The sequence below is a fragment of the Mobula birostris genome, chromosome 20 (genome assembly GCF_030028105.1).
Source record: "Mobula birostris isolate sMobBir1 chromosome 20, sMobBir1.hap1, whole genome shotgun sequence".
Taxonomy (NCBI): domain Eukaryota; kingdom Metazoa; phylum Chordata; class Chondrichthyes; order Myliobatiformes; family Myliobatidae; genus Mobula; species Mobula birostris.
In genome coordinates this window covers 30385305-30407007 of record NC_092389.1, presented here as the reverse complement: position 1 = coordinate 30407007, position 21703 = coordinate 30385305, and the positions used below count along the sequence as shown (strand labels likewise).

The window sequence follows — 21703 nt, the reverse complement described above, 5'->3', positions numbered from 1 at the left end:
ACTCACCAACTATTTCAGAATCCACAGAATTCGAGTAGAAGCAAAAATAGAAACTGCTAGAAATACTCAGCAGGTCAGGCAGCGTCTATGGGAAGAGAAACAGAGTTAATGTTTCAGGTCAAAAACTGGAAGCGAGTTATTCTCAAACTCAAGAAACCCCTAAAATAAATTTAAGATGAACTCCAGCCATTTAGCTCTGTGGGCTGTTCAAACCTCCCTGTATTCATTTTAATATGTTGAAGAAGCTGGCAGTGAAACAGTGCTTCATGACACTTGGACATAGACCTGAATAGCTCATGAGGGTTTTTGCTGTTATTACACCCGACTGCCTTCTCAGGAGGAGAAACAGAAGGTATATTGTCCATTGATCCATATCTTTGGATTCACAATATTATGGTTCTGAGTTAGCTGACCATGACATTCTAAACTCAGATGAAGATCTTAAGCCCTATCAGATATAAATAGCTACAAATACCCTCAGTAAAGGGAGATTATACTGTAACTATCCAATCTTCAAAGACTAGTTCACTTCTCTGTTTATTCTCCACGGTGAGCTTAGCTGCCAAAACCCATATTTGAGTGGTGGGTCCCCTCTTCTTACCAAGACGAAGAAACATGCTGTGAACAAAGTAGTTTAAAACACAGTTGATTTATTTTCAGTGATACATATTAAAACACATTTAAAACTCACAGAGGATTTCCATCTTAAATATTCTCAAATTACTAATCATTTCTAAAACACAAAATATTTCCAAAACACAGGTACAATTTCTATAAACCAAAAAGAATACCAACAGTGCAGATGAACGTCTGTTTCGGAAACTGAAGTCAGAGGAATGGATTCTTGTCACCCCACCTTTCTATAACTCTACTTGATGTTCTTTAACCATTCCTATTAAGCCTGAACTGCTCTCTTCATTTATGCAGTTTCTTTGTCACTTGGGTGACATCACTGGTAAATATGTTTGCTCAGATCCGTTTTTTACACAAACAATTTAAGAGCTCCTTGGAGACACAGATCCAAGCTACCCACAATTAATGGTGTAAAGTTAACTTCTTAGAGTACATAAAACTCCCAGCTTTTTAACAGATCAGTTATTGATATGCTACGTCATTTGTGTCCATCTGGTCTGCAAGCTTCTTTGAACTAAGCAACTTAGCCAGCGCTGTCTGTTTTGAAACAAGCCAAATTAAATAACCCATTGTCTAAAACTGCACCTCTTATGCAGCAGTGACCTAATTTCCTGCTACCTACAAGCAATGTGTCTGCTTTATACAGAGCTTGTCTGGAAAGCTGAGTTTTCAAACTTCAAGCTGATTACTGCTTTCCATTTACATTTTTAGAACTGAAGACTAGCTCCCATTTATGACCAGAACCTAAACAAAGCATATAATTGAAAGTTTAATTTACATTGTTTGATCTTTACAAATGGCAGCTGCTGTGTAACAAGTTTAACTGTCAATAATAATGATCAGTTTGGCTCAGAGAGAATCTGTATTTTCAAACAAGTGTCATTATTGGCTCAGCTAACAAACATGAATTCACGTAACTAAATATAAGTGTGCACACCAACTAGATTTCCTTAACCCTCCATGAACAGTCAAAGAAGAGAAAAGGTAATACCCAGGGAAAAGATTCCACACTGACCAGGCATCCCTTGTGACTCTGACATAATTTCCACACATCCGATGTAGGGTCAAAGACTTCTGTGATTATCAATCTCCACAGAGCTGTCACTGCCTGTGCTCCCTAAATCCTTCTTTCTTAATCTTTTCATTATCAGATCAATCTATGATGTTTCAATGTCATGGGTTCAAGGTCATCTGACTGACCTGTGTCAGCTTCTCATTGGATATGGCCCAAGTCTACAAGCAGCATTGTTTTATGGCTGCATCCATCAATCTTGTGCCTTAGGTGATTTATTTTGTTCTGTCCAATTCAGAATGGTTTAAAGAAGTCTAATTAGGTCAGCCAAACACTGGGCCCAGATGACCAGATCACAGGCTGTTTCTTCTATATAATAAACAGCTTCTTGTCTGAGAATGGTCTCAGGTTTAGCAGATCATTAGCAGAAACTTTTTGTGTCTACATTCAATTGCTCTGTTTAAGTTATCCTGGATCAAGAATCAGTTCACCAAACAGTTCACACAACGGCGGCTGCAAGGACGGACTCACAAAATGGCCGTCTCCATTCCTGCAACCACATGGCAAAAACAAAGTCTTCTGCTTTGTCCGTTTCCACTGTCCTGCCTTATTCATGTTCACTGATTTGTAGATTGTAGTTCTTTCTGGCTAACAGCTGCATTTAGAAAGATGAGCTTGGCAAAAAGAAGAGGCCCATTGGTCCAGGAAGCAAATTTTCATCACAGCAAGTGCTGACCAATATATCTCCATGGCATATCTCTTTCAAAGCATAAGCCTGCATTAGTTGAGGTGACCTGTTCCACAAATAAAGAAATGCCCCTATCCTTGGATGCATTATGAGTAAAAGAGCATCTTCACGATGCAACAATAACTCTTGTTTTTGTGGTGACCTTAACAAATGAAAAGACACCTCTGGAGGAACATCGCAGGAGTGTTATCAAACGAAAGATTCCGTGCCAAGCTGCACGAAGAGTTATTTGGGCAGATGATCAACACTTGGTCAAAGAGTTATGTCTTCAAAGAATGTCTTCATGGAGAAAGAGGAAGACAGCTGGAGAGGTCTCAACCCTTTGGGCCATGCTCAGTGGAGACAAATGGAGAAGCACAAGTCTTGCAGGACTACATATAGGAATGCTCAGTTTAACAGAGGTGTTTAAGAAGAAGGAAATCTAGGAATAATTTTGGATCCTGGAATATAGTGCAGTGCCTAGAATACCAGAGAAATTGTAGGGTAAACTCACACATCCTTCCATAATGTTGAAGATCCAATAGAATATTTTCCATTTAAATCAAATTGAACGTTTGTAAAAAGTGGCATTTTGTTTTCAATCTATGAAAACCTGTTACAAATGCTCCCATTATCCACACGAATGAGTCTGCCATACCAGAGGGAGGTCATCGAAGGAACATCCTGAATGTATTTACGATTTTTTAAATCAGACAGTCTCTGTCAGATGCGAAAGTAGGTGCAACGGAGCATGGCTTGAATTCTGATCCTTGCTTCAGTGAGGATGGAAAAATATTGAGTATGAGAAGTAATTATTGTTAATACACCAGCACATGTTTGCACTTCTATTTTCAGCGTATTTTAATATGGCAGATAGTTTCCAGTAGCAGAGAGTTTAACAGTGAATTGTATCGCTAAATTGAGGAGATAAATCTTCCTGTTATTACTCACTTGTTGACCCTTCATCTGTTTATTTTTCATGAATACGCATCTCTTCCACCACCCCTGGTACCACAGAAGACATGCATATTCATGAAAAATTAACAGATGAATAAACTGACAAATTGGACAATGAATTACACCCAGGCTTTCAGAAGGTCTCAGAATATCCCACAATTAAAAAGAGGTCAATTAGAATCCAGGCATCAGATAAGCAGTGAAAAATTGGTGGAAAGACCTCAAAAAATGTAAACATATCGGCAGAGTTTCTGTAGGTTAATGGTGAGGGTGGGGAGAATTATTGAATAGGGAATGTGGAGAATCTGTAACTGAATAACTTGAATGGCATTTTGGATTTAATAATGCAATGCAAATTGATCAGATTTGCAGATACTATCAAACTGAAGAAGGCAGTGGAATTAGTGCAGGCTCTGTAAAATATAAGGCACAAGATGCACTGAACATGTAAGTGGGAAGTTGACAGACAAAAAAAATTTAACCTGGACAACTACCAGAAGGTACAGGTGGAAAGGAAGAACAGAGCACATACACATCTCATGCACGATGTTCAAATAACCTGGATTCAAGAAAAGAACACGGACTGGAGTCCCGGAGGCAGCCTGTCCTGGGACTGGAAGCATGCTTGTGTCTGTGTGTGGGGCGGTTGTGAGGTGGGAAAGGGGCTTGTTTTGCTGTTATTGTCTCGTCCTCTTTTGTAGTTGTTGTTGCTTTTGTTTGTATTGTTCTGCTGGACATTGTGGACATGCTTTGTTGGCACCAGAATATGTGGCACCGTTTGCGGGCTGCCCCTATCACAAATGATGTATTTCACTGTATGTTTTGATGTACGTTTGATAAACAAATCTGAATCAAATCTGAAGAGAAAATTTATTGAACTTGGAGCTGAACACATCCAGACAGAACTGACCTGCAATAAATAAGGCCAATGCAATATTATTGATTGAACCAAATCAGTAGGTTACAACACTGGAAAACCATGATCAGAATGCACCACTTCTTCATCAAGTTTCTCCCATTAACTCAGAAAATATTTCCATTAATTAATTCTTCATTTGTGTCTCTGGCAAGGCCAACATCAACTACACATTTCTAGTTTCCTCTGACAAGTTGCCAATACTCTACTTTTTGAACTACTCTAGTCTTCTAGTCTGTGCGAGGAATGGCGCCCCACACAGACTTCCAATCTGCGCCTTGTAAGGCATGAAAATGCCTGACGCAGGCCTCTCATGGTCTGAGTCAACGTTCCTCCCCCCCAGTCTTTCTGGGGAAGATACTCTTAAAATGTGGTTTTAGGGAATACCAACATTTAGATTCAGTGATGATGAAAGACTGACAACGTGGAAAAATATGAATGTTCCTTAAAACTAGGTTTTAACTTTGTGACTAGGAAGGGACCCTGAAGTAGAGGACATACAGTACAGTGCAAAAACCTCAGGCACATACAGGTGCACAGTACTGTATTTTGTATGCGTCCGGTGTTGGTAGGGAGGTGTCGGATGAGAACAGTGTATTGATTCCTGCTCAGTCTTTTTCACATTGTCTCTGCTTCTCCTGATTTGTTCTGCTCTGGCTGCCTCTGTACAAATTCTTTTCCTTCTGTTGCTCCATCACTAGCTCAGCAGCCAAATCCATCTTGTCCATTAACACTCGAAGCTTTGGGAATTTACTGAGAACCATTAACAAGTATATCCACCATGAACACGCGGTCATTAAAGTTGATTTCCTTCAGGAGAATTTTAAGACATTTTTTTTTACAAAACACTCCATTAACATTGGAATATAGATTCAGCATATATTCTACTCATTTCTAAAGAGTCTGCATAAAAATTGGATTGCCCAGAGCATTCCAGCTAAGAGTCCCGGTAAATCAGTATTTAAACCCTTTGAAATGTACACTAATTGGCTGGAGTACAACAGCAGCAAATATGTGCGGAGACAGCTTTGGCCATAGATGACTGTGCAAACAGCATTGAAGGTTCCACTGAGCATTGATAAAAGCTAAGACAGTAACTATGAAGAATGCTTGTTAATATGCATGTTTATTAATTTACTGCCCTGTGAATTAGCATGTACTAAAACAAATGGAGTGTGTAACAGCAGAGTGCAGCACCAGAAATAGTGCAGGGTAGTGTCATCCAGCTCTAACTCAGACATTGCAGTGTATGGTGCAGCATATCAAATTAAGGAAACACTGCAAGAAGAAAAGTAGAGAGTAAGTGAGATGCTATGGGCACATAGCTGCCATGGCACAGTGGTGCATGCTGTGGAACTATGGTCACCCATCTCCAGCATCCCAGTTCACTCCTGACCTCCAGTGCACTCTGTGAGGAGACTGCATGTTGTAGCTGTGACCACGTGGGCTTCCTCCAGCTGCAGCGAGGTATTGGGGTTCAGCCGTAGCTCCCTGAAAGTGACAACACAGGTTGATAGAGTGATAAAGGAGGCACAAAGCATGCTTGCTATTCTTGGGTTCAAGTGTTGGGAAGTTATGTTCCAGCTGTATGAAACTCGAGTGAGACTGCATCTGGAGTATTACATTCAGTTCTGGTCATCCCATTATAGGAAGGATGTCAAGGCTTTGGAGAGAGTGTAGAAGAGGTTTACCAGGTACTGCCTGGATTTGAGGGCATGTGCTATAAAGAGAGGTTGGACTAGGGTTGTTTTTACTGCAATGGCAGAAACTGAGGGGAGATACGATACAGGTTGATAACATTATGAGAAACATAGATATAGCAGTTACCCATTTCTCCCCTAGGGTTGAAATATCTAATACCAGAGGGAATGTATTTAAGGTAACAACATCCATTGCCCTACCCTCATCAATCAATGCATGCCCTCTGGTATTAGAAAATCAACCCTTGGAAACAGATGCTCTCTGTCCACTCTATCTATGCCTCTCATAATCTTGTAGACCTCTATCAAATTTCCCCTCAGCCTTTGGTGCTCCAGAGAAAACAACCTAAGTTTATCCAGCCTCTGGTGATAGCATATACCCTCTAAACCAGGCAGCATCCTGGTAAAACTCTTCTGCACCCTCTCCAAAGCCTCAACATCCTTCCTATAGTGGGGTGACCAGAACTGTATCCTATACTCCAGATGTGGCCAAACCAGTGTTCTATAAAGTTGCAACATAACCTCTTGACTTTTGAACTTAATGCCTTGACTAACAAAAGCAAGTATTCCATAAACCTTCTTAAACACCTTGTCGACCTGTATAACCACTTTCAAGGAGCTATAAATTTGGATCCCAAGATCTCTCTGCTCAGCAACACTCTTAAAGGTCTTGCCCTTAATTGTATACTGTCTCCTTCCATTTGCCCTACTGAGGTGCAATACCTCACATTTATCTGGGCTAAACTCCATCTGGCATTTCTCAGCCCATAGTGCAACTGATCTACATCATGCGGTATTCATTACCAGCCTTCTACACTGTCCACAACTCCACCGATCTTTGTATCATTCACAGACTTACGAATCCACCCACCTATATTTTCATCTAGGTCATTTATATATATCACAAACAGCAGAGGTCCCAGCACAGATCCCTGTGGAACACCACAAATTACAGATCTTCAGCTTGAATAAGTCCCTTCAACCACTATCCTCTGTCTTCTATGCACAAGCCAGTTCTCAATCCAAACAGCTAATTCACCATGGATCCCAAGCATCTTAATCTTCCGAACTAGCTTCCCATGAGGGACTTCGTCAAACGTCTTACTAAAATCGATGCAGACAACATCCACTGTCCTACCTTCATAAATCTCTCTCGTCACTTTGTGAAAAAACTCCATCAAGTTGATAAGGCACAACTCACCACACACAAAGCCATGCTGGTTCTCCCTAATTAGGCCACGGGTTTCCAAATGCACATGTATCCTATCCCTAAGAGTTTTCTCCAGCAATTTCCCTACAACTGATGTGAAACCACCAATCTATAGTTCCCAGGATTTTCCCCTGTTCCCTTCTTAAATAGAGGTACAACATTACTCACTCGCCAGTCCTCTGGGACCTCGCCTGTGGCTAGAGATGACACGAAGGGAATGGTCAAGACCCCAGCAATCCCATCTCTTGCCTCCTTCAATACTCACACTTCCTCTCGTCTGATCTGCCGAAAAAAGAGGCATCTAGTCATAGTCATACTTTATTGATCCCGGGGGAAATTGGTTTTCGTTACAGTTGCACCATAAATAATTAAGTATTAATAGAGCCATAAATAGTTAAATAGTAATATGTAAATTATGCCAGGAAATAAGTCCAGGACCAGCCTATTGGCTCAGAGTGTCTGACCTTCCAAGGGAGGAGTTGTAAAGTTTGATGACCACAGGCAGGAATGACTTCCTATGACGCTCAGTGTTGCATCTCGGTGGAATGAGTCTCTGGCTGAATGTACTCCTGTGCCCACCCGGTACATTATGTAGTGGATGGGAGACATTGTCCAAGATGGCATGCAACTTAGACAGCATCCTCTTTTTGGACACCACCGTCAGAGAGTCCAGTTCCATCCCCACAACATCACTGGCCTTACGAATGAGTTTGTTGATTCTGTTGGTGTCTGTTACCGTCAGCCTGCTGCCCCAGCACACAACAGCAAACATGATAGCAGTGGCCACCACAGGCTCTTAGATAGGCAGATGAATACGCAGCAATTGGAATAACATGGGTATTGTGTAGACAAAAGGAATTAGTTTAGTTAGGCATTTCATTACTAATTGAATTAATTCAGCACAACATCGTGGGCTGAAGGGTCTGTTCCTATTCTCTATTCTATGTTCTGTGTTCTTCGACTGAAGTAAAGACTCCTGGGAAACTTCAGCAAGTCAGGCAGCTTCTATGGAGAGAGAACCGACAATTTTTTGGGGAATGAGACCATTCAACAGAAGTGAGAGAGGGAAAACACGTTAGTTTTGGTAGCTGTGGAGAAGGGGGAGGGCAAAGGGTGGAACATAAGGAACTTCTGTGAGTTATGTACATAATCTATTAAAGGCTTATCACTTTGTCTGTGCACTGTGTATTGCAACTGCAGTTTTTCTTTGATTTTCATTTTTTATTCAATTTTCAGTTCAGGAATCCGAGATGCAGAGGGACTTAGGAGTCCTTGTGCAGAACACCCTGAAGGTTAACTTGCAGGTTGAGTCGGTGGTGATGAAGGCAAATGCCATGTTAGCATTCATTTCAAGAGGTCTTGAATACAAGAGCAAGGATGTGATGCTGAGGTTTTATAAGGCACTGGCGAGGCCTCACCTTGAGTATTGTGAACATTTTTGGGCTCCTCATCTTACAAAAGATGTGCTGGCATTGGAGAGGGTCCAGAGAAGGTTCACAAGGATGATTCCAGGGAAGAAAGGGCTATCATACAAGGAACGTTTGATGGCTCTGGGTCTGTACTTGCTGGAATTTAGAAGGATGAAGGGGGATCTCATTGAAACCTTCCGAATGTTGAAATGCCTAGACAGAGTAGATGTGGAAAGGATGTTTCCCATGGTGAGAGAGTTTAGGATAAGAGGGCACAGCCTCAGGATAGAGGGGTACCCTTTCAAAGCAGAGATGTGGAGAAATTTCTTTAGTCAAAGGGTGGTGAATTTGTTGCCACATGCAGCTGTGGAGGTTAGGTTGTTGAGTGTATTTAACAGAGAGATTGATAGGTTCTCAATTGGACAAAGCATCAAAGGTTATGGGGAGAAGGCCGGGAACTGGGGTTGAGGAGGAGAAAAGAAAAAAAAAGGATCAGCTATGATTGAATGACAGAGCAGCCTTGATGGGCCAAATGGCCTAATTCTGCTCCTATCTTTTATGGTCTTAATTTTCTCCCTAAATCTCCAAACTCTTCTCTCCTGGTCTCAACCTCTTCCACTATCCTTAGACATTACTTTGTTTGCTGCTCCCTCACACTAAAGGTAACGTTCCACAGTAATGCAAGACCACAGCAGAACTGCCAGAAGCAGAAAGCCTTCACTTTGTGACTAGAACCTCGCCAACATGGGGATCTGATGAAGTGGCAATGACTGATGCAGAGAAGTTTGTAGCTTTCGATATGAGCCCTCCTCTCAATCTAAGTCTTTCTACACTGCTGAAACTTTTAACTCTGATTATTATTGGGTGTATATATGTTATCATATACAGGAGATTCCCATTAATTGGGACACATCAGGACCAATACATTTTGGCCCAGTTAAGTGGCTGGCCCAATTAGCTGAAGTTTCATGGAAATAGTTGTAAAAAGTGTAAAAACAAGACAAATTATGTATTTAAATGAAATACAAAACAAATTAGAATAGTACTACAGTATTATAAAACTGTGTATTAGTTCCTAATATTTATCGTCAAATGAATTCATCCAGAGTACTCAATGAACAAAATCAACGTAGACACCTGGTGTAGATAATGGATTACTTTCATACAATGCTATTAATGATTGCATCTTGCAAATCTTCATTTTCATAGTAATATTCAAGATGATTGTCCATACCTTCAAATTCTTCGTAGGTCCTAACTTATTGAAGTAGTCAAATGGTTTCATTTTCACTCCCAGCCATTTCTGACATCCCCAAAACTGAATGTTTGAAACAACAGTGAGCAAAACAGTTTGAAATAGTCTTACTGCTTATTTCTTGCCATCTATCAGTGACAAAAATCATTGCTATTCAACACAAACACATGCAGCTGATACTATTTTAAAACTATTTACTCTAAGTACAGTGGAACGTCTAACAGCCACACAAGTGCACGCAACTGACATTGATTAGAACCAGTTTGGCACAGTTTCTTGCCCCAATTAAGTGGCATAGTGTCACAAATAAATGAAGGGAACCCCAGCAATTTTCTTGATTAGTGTTTGTCCTTTAACAGTTGCCCTAAATAAGCATCTTCCCCGATTAATTGGTGGCCCAATTAATCAGAATCCATTGAATTATCTTGAGAATCATTTTCTTGCAGACTTTTACAGGAAAAAATAAAGTAGAAATTTACAAAAATAAACTATACATATATAAAAAACACTGACAAACAACCAATGTGCAAAAGAAGACAAGCTATGCAAATAAAAATAATAACGGGAACATGAGTTGTAAAGAGACCTTGAAAGTGAGTCTGTAGGTCGTAGACTCAGTTCAGAGTTGAGGTGAATGAAGTTATCCATGCTGGTTCAGGAGCCTGATGGTTGTAGAGTAATAACTGGGCTTGAACCTAGTGGTGTGGAACTTAAGGCTTCTGTACCTCCAGGTCAATGGTAGTAACGAGAAGAGAGTATGGCCTGGATGGTGAGGGGTCTTTGATGATGCATGCTGCTTTCTTATGGCAAAGTTGCATGTAAGTATACTCAATGGTGGAGAGGGCATTACCTGTGATGGACTAGGCTGTATCCATCACTTTCTGTAACCATTTCCATTCCTGGGCATTGGTGCTTCCATATGCAACCAGTTAAAAAACGGCGGATCTATAGAAGTTTGTCAAACTTGATCTTCTGGATGATCAAAGTTTTCGAAGTCCTGTTGGAGGAATCTTAGGTTGCTGTAGCAGTGTAGCTGATACATTGTATTTATTAAGATAGTAATGGAGGGAATGGTTGAAGTACTGAACTGGTGTAAATTGACCAAGTTGTTTATCCTTCTTCCCCTCCACCCACCTTTTTATTCTGGCATCTTCCCCCTTCTTTTCCAGTCCTGAAGAAGGGTCTTGGCCTGAAACGCTGACATTTTATTCACTTTTATGGACGCTGCCTGACCTGCTGAGTTCCTCCACCAGTTTGTGTGTGTTGCTTTGGATTTCCAGCACCTGCAGAATTTCTTGTCCCTGGTGTCCCTCCTCTCTGGTAAAAAAATGTTTCCCTCCTCTCTTTTCTATTCCCCATTCTGGCCTCTTACCTCCTCTCATCTGCCTATCACCTCCCCTGGTACCCCTTCTCCTTCTCTTTCTCCCATGGTCCATTCTCATCTCCTATCAGATTCCTTCCTCTCCAACCCTTTACCTTTCCCACCCACCTAGCTTCACCTATCATCTTCTAACTATCCTTTCCCTCCCCCCAGCTTTTTATTCCGGTGGCATCCCCTTTCCTTTCCAGCCCTGAAGAAGAGTACCGACCCAAATCGTCAACTGTTTATTCGTTTCCATGGACGCTGCCTGGCCTGATGAGTTCCTCCAGTATTTTGTGTGTGTTGCTTTGGATTTCCAGCATCTGCAGAATCTCTCGTGTGTTTCCCAGATGTTGCTTTCAGGTTTCAGGAGGTGACTCATTCACTTCAGGATGGCCACTCTTTGACCCCTTTTTTGTAGATGCAGTATGACTAGTACTGCTAGGTTCCTGATGAAAATAATCCCTAGAGTTTTGATGGTGATGGTTGGTGATGTTACTGATTTAGAAAGTCAAGTGACTAATTCTTCTTTTGTTAGTAATGACCATTGATTGGTATTCGTGTGCTACAAAGTTTACTTGCCACTCATCAGCCTATATTTAAATGTTCTCCACCTCTTGCTCCATGTAGCTTCATTGTGCTTCATTATCTGGAGGCATTATGAATTAAACAAAGCACACTCCAATCATAGTAAATCTTACCCATTTCTGACATGTTAAAAGGAATGTCATTGATGAAGATGTTGGAAATGAAGCTTGGAGCAACCTCTGAAATGATGTCCTAGGATTGAGATTATTGGTCTCGAATAAGTCCATCCCTCTTCCTTAATAACTAGAATGGCAGTGGAAAGCAAAATTCACAAACATTACTGAAGCTTCTTGTTATCATATTTGGTCAATTGATGTCAAAAGCAGTCATTTCCACAGCATCCTTGGAATTCTATCAAGTTCAGATCAAGTCTGTGATAGGATCTGAGGTTGAGTGATCTTGGTAGAACACCAGCTAGGCATCAATGAGCAGGTAATTGGTGAGTAAGAGCCACTTGATAGCACCAGCAACAGCTTCGTTGATGGAGCAGGTGGACTTATTGTGCTTTTTTTTTCTGGACAGGACATACTTGGAGAGTTTTCCCACATTCTCAGACAAATGCCAACATTGTGACTGTACTGAGCAGCTTGGCTGGAAGTGCAGCTGGTTCAGGAGCATTGGTCTTCAGTGCTGCACCCAGAATGGGCCTTTGCTGTAACCGGCCATTATTGGGCATCATGGGGAGTGAAGTCATTGGCAGAAATTTGCGATCTCAGGATAAAGCTAAGACCAGTCATCCACTTGGAACTCCTGACCAAATGTGATTGGTAATAGTTTTTAGTTTGGCCCTTGTTGACAGTGGAGCTGTTTGTGGAAAATCTTCTGTCAATAGTTGTATAATTTTCAAGCTCCAATTGACACTCCATGTATATAACTGCAGAGGTTTGATCTAATCTATTGAATGTTCTCTCTGCCACAGCTCCTGCTGTTTAATACACAGGCACAGGGGCGTTTCATGGTTAGAGATGACTATTTCTGCTGCTTGCCTGCTCCTCCATTGAACCGAGGCTTGCCCTTTACTGATGCTACTGTATGTCTGATGCTAACAGCAAAGTGAGAGATATACTGGGGTTTTCAATCTGTTCTGAACACAAGGTTTAGTACCAAAGTGATAGTTGTCTTGAGTTCAAGGTCAGCATTTTGTCATCAATGGCACTGGACATTGGTTATTCATACCAATACTGCCCTAGGCAGTTAAAGCAAAGAGATATAAGTTTTTGAGGGAGACATCAAGTAAGGTGTATCCTCAAATAAATCAAAATCTGCTTTGGACAGACAACTGGAGGACTCTAGCCAGCTTTGGTTAACGAGGCAGATAAGCGACACACTGAACTTGGAGGTTCCTCAGAGCAACTCCGCAACCTGATCTTCAAATGAGAAAACAAGTACCTTGAAAAAAAAATGAAGAAATTTATGCTCTGCTGCTTTACTTAAAGAGTCAAGGATAGGTCATATGGAAAGATTGACTTATTCAATACCTTCACAGGTCACTCTTACAGGACAAGTCATACAAGGCTTACTTGTGTGAACACTTTGTTCTGGTCAAGAGAGGTGAACACACAGCAGAACCTGTGCTCAGCAGAACCATTGATTGCCTAGGCAAGGAAGACTGTATATGAGCTTAATATTTCAACTGAAGCCTGATGATGCAGCGCTCACATAGTATTGGCCTAGGATGTCAGATTGGTACACTGAGGTGTGGAGATAGCTGATGATAAGGAAGAAAGTACTTCAAAATGCAGTAGGAAGTATTCTGCTAAGATAAAAGCCCAAGGTCAGTGTCAGAAAGCCAGTTTCCACACAATGATTGGCATAAAGACTGACCATTAAGGTAAAATGGTGGGTGAGAATCTTTCCCACTAGGTAGCTCTATCCAAGTGGCTGATTTATCCAGACAACAGCTCACCCTTCATACCCATTACAGTGTCCAGGTCCATATTAGAAGTGCAAAGGTTCAGGTGAGGGGTGTTTGACTTTCATGCTATGACTGTTTTCCAGATGTTAAAGGCGACGTTTCTGCCAAGAATGAGATCCGTGTAGAGATTGTCCACAATGGAGCCCAACAGCCAGGAGACCAGGCAGCGATTCAAAATGTGATGGTGAGTTTGGTATCTCTCTCTGCACACTGTTTCTAGTCTCCTCACAAGCCTAAGATGAGGAAATGATGCAGTGTGCATCATGTAACTTGTTCCCCATGGGCCCAGGTCCCAGGTATCACTCCCTGCTGTGCTGAGCTTGCTGTTCTCTGTCAAGGTGTTAGCCCTTATGATACAGATTGGAGCAGAACCCTCATCCTTGATTCCTGCTTCTGCTTTAGTGTGCATACAAGACATATGAGAAGGAGGAGGCCTGTGGCTCTTCAGTACTGCTCCACTATTCAATATAATCACTGCTGCTCTGCCCCAGACCTCAACTGTGCCACTTCCAGGTAGACCTCAAAAACACAGATCCTTCAAAAATGTACCTATCTCCCCATTAAGTACCTCCAGTGATCTCACCTCCAGGGCAAAGAATTCCAGAGTCAACATCTTCTGCAAATATTCTCATGAGATTGAGTCTTAAATGCGAGCCCCCTTGTCTTGTAACCATATTCTCTCCTTCCAGACTCTCACACTAGTGGAAACATCTCAGTATCTACCTTGTCCTGCCCACCTCAGCATGTTATGTTTCAATAAAGTCATCACTCATTCCTCTAAACTCCAGTGAAAACAGATATTTTTAGCCAGTCATGATGGGACAACCCTCTCATTGCAGGAATTATTCAAGTGAAGTTCTTCTGGCATGCCTTAGATTTCTAAACATCCTTTCTTAATTCAGGGAGCCAAAACTGTCATTATCATTCTCAATAATAAAGTGCCCTCACAGTACAATGTCATAAATGAGCTCACAGCCCACAGTGCACACTTAGAGTGATACACAATATGAGCAGGCAGTCTTATACTACACACTCAGTGTACACACAATACCATGGAATATTCACAATATGAGCTAAGTTATTTAAGTTCAAAGTTGAGTTTATTGTCTCTTGCACAAGTACATGTGTGCATAGGCACAAATGAAAACTTACTTGCAACAGTATTACGCGTATATAAAATCACGTAAGCTGCCTTCACAAGAGAACCATACATTAAACATAAATTATACACAATTTTGACATGCTATATTGCTCTGAGCATATGTTTCCTATGTATACAGAGTGCACTATTTTATAGTACACTCTTTGTAAAAGTTCACAGGCCATAGTAAACAATAGTTTTCTTTTATTTCAAGAATATCTTTTACTCATGATATATGCACATTAAATACAATTTGCACATGTCTTTCTTCACATACTATCAGTTCAACACATTTCCTTACAATGCATCAAAGCTACTCATGTTTGTTTCTTAACCCTGAAATGAGTGAGTGGCTGTTACAGGGCCCAACTCCTCTGTGTCCAGTGGCAGCAGGACACTAGACTATGGTCCTTTCCCACACAGCCTTTGCAGTGGCTGCACTGAGCTTCAGTGTGCCCCTCAGCATGCTTGGGCCCTGGAATGTGCCACTCAACAGCATTTACTGCGGGCATCTCCTTCCAATGGAGGACCAATGAGTTAGCAATCTTCCAGCAGCTGTAGATGTTGTCCACAAAGTCGCTCAGTACACAGCGTAAGTACGCCATATTCTGAGCATGTACACACGCAGTGAGCACAGTCCTACTGTACATACAGTTCAGCTGTGCACTCTCTCAGTCCCACCATGCAATAAGAATCCGCAGTAACTTCACAGTACCCTCTGTGAGCATAAGGGTCCACCGTATACTCTGTGCAGCTTAGAAACTGCATCTGAGAGCACCTATTTTCAGATACAAATTGTGCATAATGATTTAACTCAGGATAGAACATGCTGGCCATAATTTCCAGACGACATCTTGCCCTCCAGAAATTTAGCCCAGTCACCTCAGTCCGTAATTCACCTTAATGTGGGCTATAGGCTTCTCTCAAAAGTACTATGCGATTTCAGCTTCTTTATTCTTTATGACTAAATTTACAACCTCTCTCTCCAACCAAAGTTCCATTATCTTGCCATTCTTGCCCTTCTTCCTTAACTCTAACCAGCTGGCCCTGAACTCTAACCAGCTGGTCTTTAAATGATATTCACATGTCAGATGTGGTCTTTCCCACTAACAGCTGCTCCCAATTTATTCTCCGTAACTCCTGCCTAAAAATGTTATTTTCCCTTCGCTAATTTAGTACTTTTTCACCCCCTTCCCCAAGGTCCAGACTTATCCTATTCATAACCATCTTAAATCTTCAGGGGTTGTAATCACTGTTCCAAAATGCGCCCCCCCACCCCCCACCAAAAGACGAGTCACCTGGCCAGGTTCATTCCCAAAACAAAGTCCCTACTCTAGTTGGACTATCCATGCACTGTTTTATGAAACACTCTTGGTTACACCTCATATGCTCTGCCCTATATAGTCCTCTTGCACTGGGGAAGCCGAAGTCACCCACTACAATAACCCTGTTGCTCTTAAATCTTTTCATAATCTGTCCACATATCTGTTCTGTCATCATATCTGTATCTATCTGATTGCGAGGCAGAGATTTTGAATACTTTTTTTAAGACAGGTAGATTTCTGATAAGCTGGGAGTGAAATGTTACCACAGATAGATGGGGATTTTGAGTTAAGGTTGCAATCAGATGAGTCATGATTTATTAAGTGGAGGAGTAGGTGTAGGGAACAGAGTAATTAATTGCTCCTGTATTCATATGATCATACATATATTTATATTACACTCCCCTTCAAAACTTAGACATGCCCATGGTCTACACCACCTGCAGACCTGTACTGTACATCGATTGAAGTTACACAAAACAGTGGTCCCAGTAACAAACCCTGGGGAAGTCCACAGTACACTTCTCTCCAGTCCACACATCATCGTTTCCCATTACTCAGCCAATTTTCTATTCATAATGCTGCTGCTCTTTTAATTCAATGGGCTACAATCTGGATGATGCACCACATCCACCATGTTTTTCATCATCTCTTTCTGCTGCTTCAAGAAAAAACTCTGAATGGTTGGTTAGACATAATTTCCTTTAACAAATCCCTGCGAGGCTATCCTACCTCCTTTCCATATCTCTTTTACAGATGAAATATCCTGGAATATTTAACACCTAATCTCATTCATATTGAAATCATATCAGAGTCACAGTTTTTTTGGATTGTACTAATTTTCTTTGATTGATGTTATTAATTTATCCTCTTGCATGCATTCAGATAAAAATTCTTCACTTTTGTGTGTTTACCATTTTCCCTGTTCTGACTGAATGGAAGGATACCCTTATGTTTTCCTGGTCCCTCTCTGAAACCCTCTGGCTATCATTACCCTTTTCATAACTTTACATTGTCACTAAGTCTCTTCTCTTCAGCTATTCCCCCAATCCAATCTTTCCCCTCCACTACTAAGTGTTGAGCCTTATCTACAGCCCCAGCTATTTGATTCACTGGTACCAGTCCCAGCTCAACACTAGTGAAGCGTTTCTTTCTTTCCTCAGTGATAGTCCGGTGCTCCTGAATTAAAGCCCATTTCTCACACACCAGCTTCTGAACAATGCACTCAATTCACTGATCATATCTACTCTACCAGTTTTCATGTCACTCACGTAGTAATTCAGAAACTATCACCTTTCTGATTCTGCTTTTTTTTTTAAATTTGAACTCATATTCCTTCAGCTGAACATTTCTGGGGGGGCGGGGGAGGCTCTATCTATGTCATTGGTTCCCATGTGAACCATATCCCATGATTAGGCTAGGATTAAATCAGGGGTTGCTCGGTGGTGTGGCTTGAAGTACCAGAAGGGCCTATTCCACTCTGTATCTCAATCAGTCAATAAATAAATAAATACGACAACTGGTCCTCTCTCCATACAATCCAAATTCCTCCTCTGCTTTGACCAGATGTTCCTCACACTGCCACTGTACCTTTGGTACTCACTTTCACAGCTGAAGAAAACAGTATCTATATTCTTCTAACTATACTCTTCAATATCTAACTTGCAGGTTGAGTCAGTGGTAAAGAAAGCAAAAGCAATGTTAGCATTCATTTCAAGAGGACTAGAATATTAAAAAAACAAGGATGTAATGCTGAGGCTTTATAAGGCACTAGTCAGGCTGCATGTGGAGTCTTATCTACAAAAGGATGTGCAGGCATTGGAAAGGAACCTGAGGAGGTTCACAAGAATGATGCCAGGAATGAAAGGCACTTGTATGAAGAGTATTTGATGCCTCAGAGCCTGTACTCACTGGAGTTTAGAAGAATGAAGCAGGGATCTCATTGTGTATTGAAAGGCCTAGAGAGAGTGGCTGAAGAAAGGATGTTTCCTATAGTGGGGGACTTTAGGACCAGAGGGCACAGCCTCAGAATACAAGGACATCTCTTTAGAATAGAGATGAGTAGGATTTTCTTTAGCCAGGGTTGGTGAATCTGTGGGAGTTATTGCACAGACGGATGTGGCAGCCAAGTCATTAAAACAGAGGTTGACAGGTTCTTGATTAGTAAGGGCATCAAAGGTTACAGGCAGAAGGTAAGAGAATGGGGTCGAGAGGGATAATGAATCAGCCATGGTGGAATGGCGGAGCAGAATTGATGGGCTGAATGGCCTAATTCTATTCATATGTTTTATGGTCTTATATCACCACACCTTCCTTTCTCATTTGCCCTTCATGAATTGGCCCTTGTACCATGGATGCTGTGGTCAGTTTGTCGACTCTTTCTGCTTTCATCTGCACATGCTACAGGAGCCTGTCACTTGTTTGGACAAGTGCAAGGCTCAAGTTCCCCAGTTCTCTGTCTTCTGGATGCCTAGCAAACATTTTCATTCTCCTTCCACCCACCTACAGTGGAGGTAACTTAGAGCAGCCAGTCAACTTACCCATGAGCATGTCGTTGGGATGTGGAAGGAAGCCACACACCTGGACAAACACATGTGGTAATAGGGATAAGAGAATCTAGTATCATGGTCAAAACCAATGTGCCTCAGCAGCACTATCTACTGTTTCGCCTGTAGGAGAGTACCAGACTACTAAATTGAATAATGACCTTCTCACTGTTTGACCATCATTTGAGACATATCCTTGAGAAGAAAGTGTTGGAGTATGAATGTGTTGCGGGAGGAGTGTAAAGGGCGATGAAGGTGCTGATTGTTTGTTGTTTACAGATTAACCGGGGAGAGTTTGAGCAGGACCCGGTGCTGAAACAGCTGGAAGTCCTCAAGGAAGAAGAGAAGGAATATCAACACATCAAGGTTCAAAGATCTTATGTATTTTTGGTTCTCCATTCTACTTTGAAGACACAAAAGGCCGCAGATACCGGAATTCGGAGCAACAAACAATCTGCTGGAGGAACTCAAGCAGTATCTGGGCGGTGGGGGTGTGGGGAAGGAACTGTTGCTGTCGATGGTTCCATTCTTCCCACAGGTGCTGTTTCTCCAGCAGATTGTTTGTTACTCCATTTGTTTATTGTTGTGAACTCTGGTTGGGGCCACTTGGACAACTGCCTCAGATGTAGGGAAGCGAAAACTGTCCAGGACTTGACAGGCCTCTTCCTGACACACAGAAATGGATCGGGGTCCCTTTACACCTGTCCCCCTGAGAGTCATCAGAAAGATTCTCTATGCTGATGAGTAGAAGAATGAAAATGAGCACAGAAACAGAAGACCATTCAGCCCTTTTAGCCAGTTCTACTAGTCAGAGTCATGTAACATGGAAACAGATCCTATAGCCTTACTGACCAGGATGCCATCCAAGCTAGTCCCAATTGCGCACGTTTGGCCCATAACATCAATATGCCTGACCAAGTATCTTTCAAATGTTGTTATTAAAGACTGATCTGTTCCACAAATCATTTATCTACCTCAGAAGACAAAGACACAGTTTGTGTGAGATTAGGGGTTGAGTTAGAGCCAAGCAGTGCAGGAGGGGAGGGTAGGGTCAACAAAAGCTACACAGAAGCTTCTCACCACCCACCTTTAAAACCCAGGGCACTGCAAGGCTTTAAAAGAACTCCCCGTGTCTTCAAAATTACAATCAGAAGAGCATCTAGCCAATGAAAAATAAAAAGATGCGGGTGCTAGAAACCTGAAATAAAAATGCATAATGGTAAAAATACTCACCAGGTCAGTCAGCATCTGAGGAGAGAGGAACAAAGGTAACATTTCAGGCTGATGACCTCTCATCAGATCAAGGGAAACTTCAAAATCAAATGTGTTTTAAGAGAAGGGAGAGGTGTAGACTGAAAGGGAATGTCGGGGAGAGACAAAATGGCAAAAATGGAGGCGGTGCTGGCTGAGAGAGGGTGGGGAAAGTTTAATAGTCAGGCTGGACTATCTAAGAGGAGGTGTAAATAAAGAGAAATGAATGAGAGCAGAGGATCGAGAGGAAAAGGTCAATTATGTAGTCATTCTCCAACTCGTAGTTTGTAGCATCTACTTGTGCACAGAATAGCTGATGTGTTTTGCTAAATTACAACACCAAATGCATGGAGAAAGCACTTAGTCAGCTGTGATACTTTTCAGGACAATCTAAGCTGTCTAAAAGGGTGATGTAAATACAAGATATTTGAATGTGCACTACTCTTCTCACCAACAGCTAAAACTGCCTCCCATGCAGAGAGCTGACAATCCATTAACACATTAGCTTTGTATTGTTGACACCACTATGCATCTTTAGAAAATAGATTTTATCTGCTGAAGAGGTGTGATTCTCCCTCAAGCTGAAATCTAAACCAAACATCTATCTGAACCTTTGCCCCCACAGGATCCTACCAACGGTTACTACAGTGTCCACACCTTCCCAGAACTCAGGCCAGCTGCTGCCACTGGCACTGTGGGCTGCCCACCTGACCAGAGACCATCCGTGAGGCAACGGGTGCCCACAGGCATGTCCTTCTCGACCCTCTACACACAGCTGAGTGCCGCTAACCGCATGTACGAGTACGGGCAGCGCTTTGTGCTGGGCAACGGGAGCAGCTCCATCGAGCTGTGCGAGCGGGAGTACCAGCGGGGCTCCATGAGCGACAGCAACTCCTTCCTCGACAACCAGTGTGACAGCAGCATCAGCAGCAACAGCAAGCAGGACAGCTCAGTGCAGTTCGACGAGGCCAGCAAGGCTTCGGCTTCCTCCCACTACTCTCACTCATCGTCTCAGAACTCAGACTTAACACGGCCACTGCAGAGGCGAATGCAGACCCATGTCTGAGCCCCTCCTGTCCTGGGCCCCTCCTCCTGGATGCCTCTCCTGCTCCTGAATCTTCAGTGGAATCTCCATGGGCCAAGTCCTTCAAACCTGCCCCCCTCCCAGGGCCACTCCTGTCTATTTCCAAGTACCCCATGGATAATGGGACTGTGACAGCCTCAGTTCTTGATCCAGCTATGACTTTGAGTCCTGGCCTCAACCCAGCACTGGTGGGACAGACTGATGCAGATTGTTTAATGACACCTCTGGTCTAGGACAGGGAAAAACTGTGCTGGATCTCCAAGAAGGTCGCCAACGTCCTCCGATGGAAAGTAGGAAACACAGTGGATCAAGTAACAGCCGAGTGATGTGTAGGTGGGGTGGGACTGCCTCGAAACTGGGCTCTCAGCCCTTCTATCTTCAAGGGGTGATCCGTGCCCAACGTTGGGGGCAAAAGACAGATTTGTCATTTTTGTGCAAAAGACCAATCTCTACTCTTTGAGCTTTGCCGCCAATGTCAAGGGCTTGTGAAGGTCGACAGAGGTCATCTGTTGAAAGGTTGGGCCCAGGGCTGCAGCTTGTTCAGTTTGTTCAGCCCTGCAACAGTCTCCGCAGTGTGAAGACTAAGTAGGATGATGGTTACACAGTTTGATGTGCAGGCTGTCCCAACTGAGGCTGGAGGGGCTCAAGCAATTTCACCCCTTTGGTGAAAAGTTCTC

The 21703-nt window shown here is 42.3% G+C and overlaps 1 protein-coding gene across 1 annotated transcript in view; it reads left to right on the top strand.

Moving 5' to 3' along the window:
- Positions 1 to 21008, top strand: part of kirrel3a (kirre like nephrin family adhesion molecule 3a) — a 785869-nt gene extending 764861 nt beyond the window's left edge. Inside the window, exons 13-15 of the mRNA XM_072238867.1 lie at positions 13766 to 13866; positions 18971 to 19057; positions 20568 to 21008. Coding sequence (XP_072094968.1) covers positions 13766 to 13866; positions 18971 to 19057; positions 20568 to 21008 — 629 coding nt within the window. The remainder of the gene's footprint in view (positions 1 to 13765; positions 13867 to 18970; positions 19058 to 20567) is intronic.
- Positions 21009 to 21703: the final 695 nt, after the last annotated feature.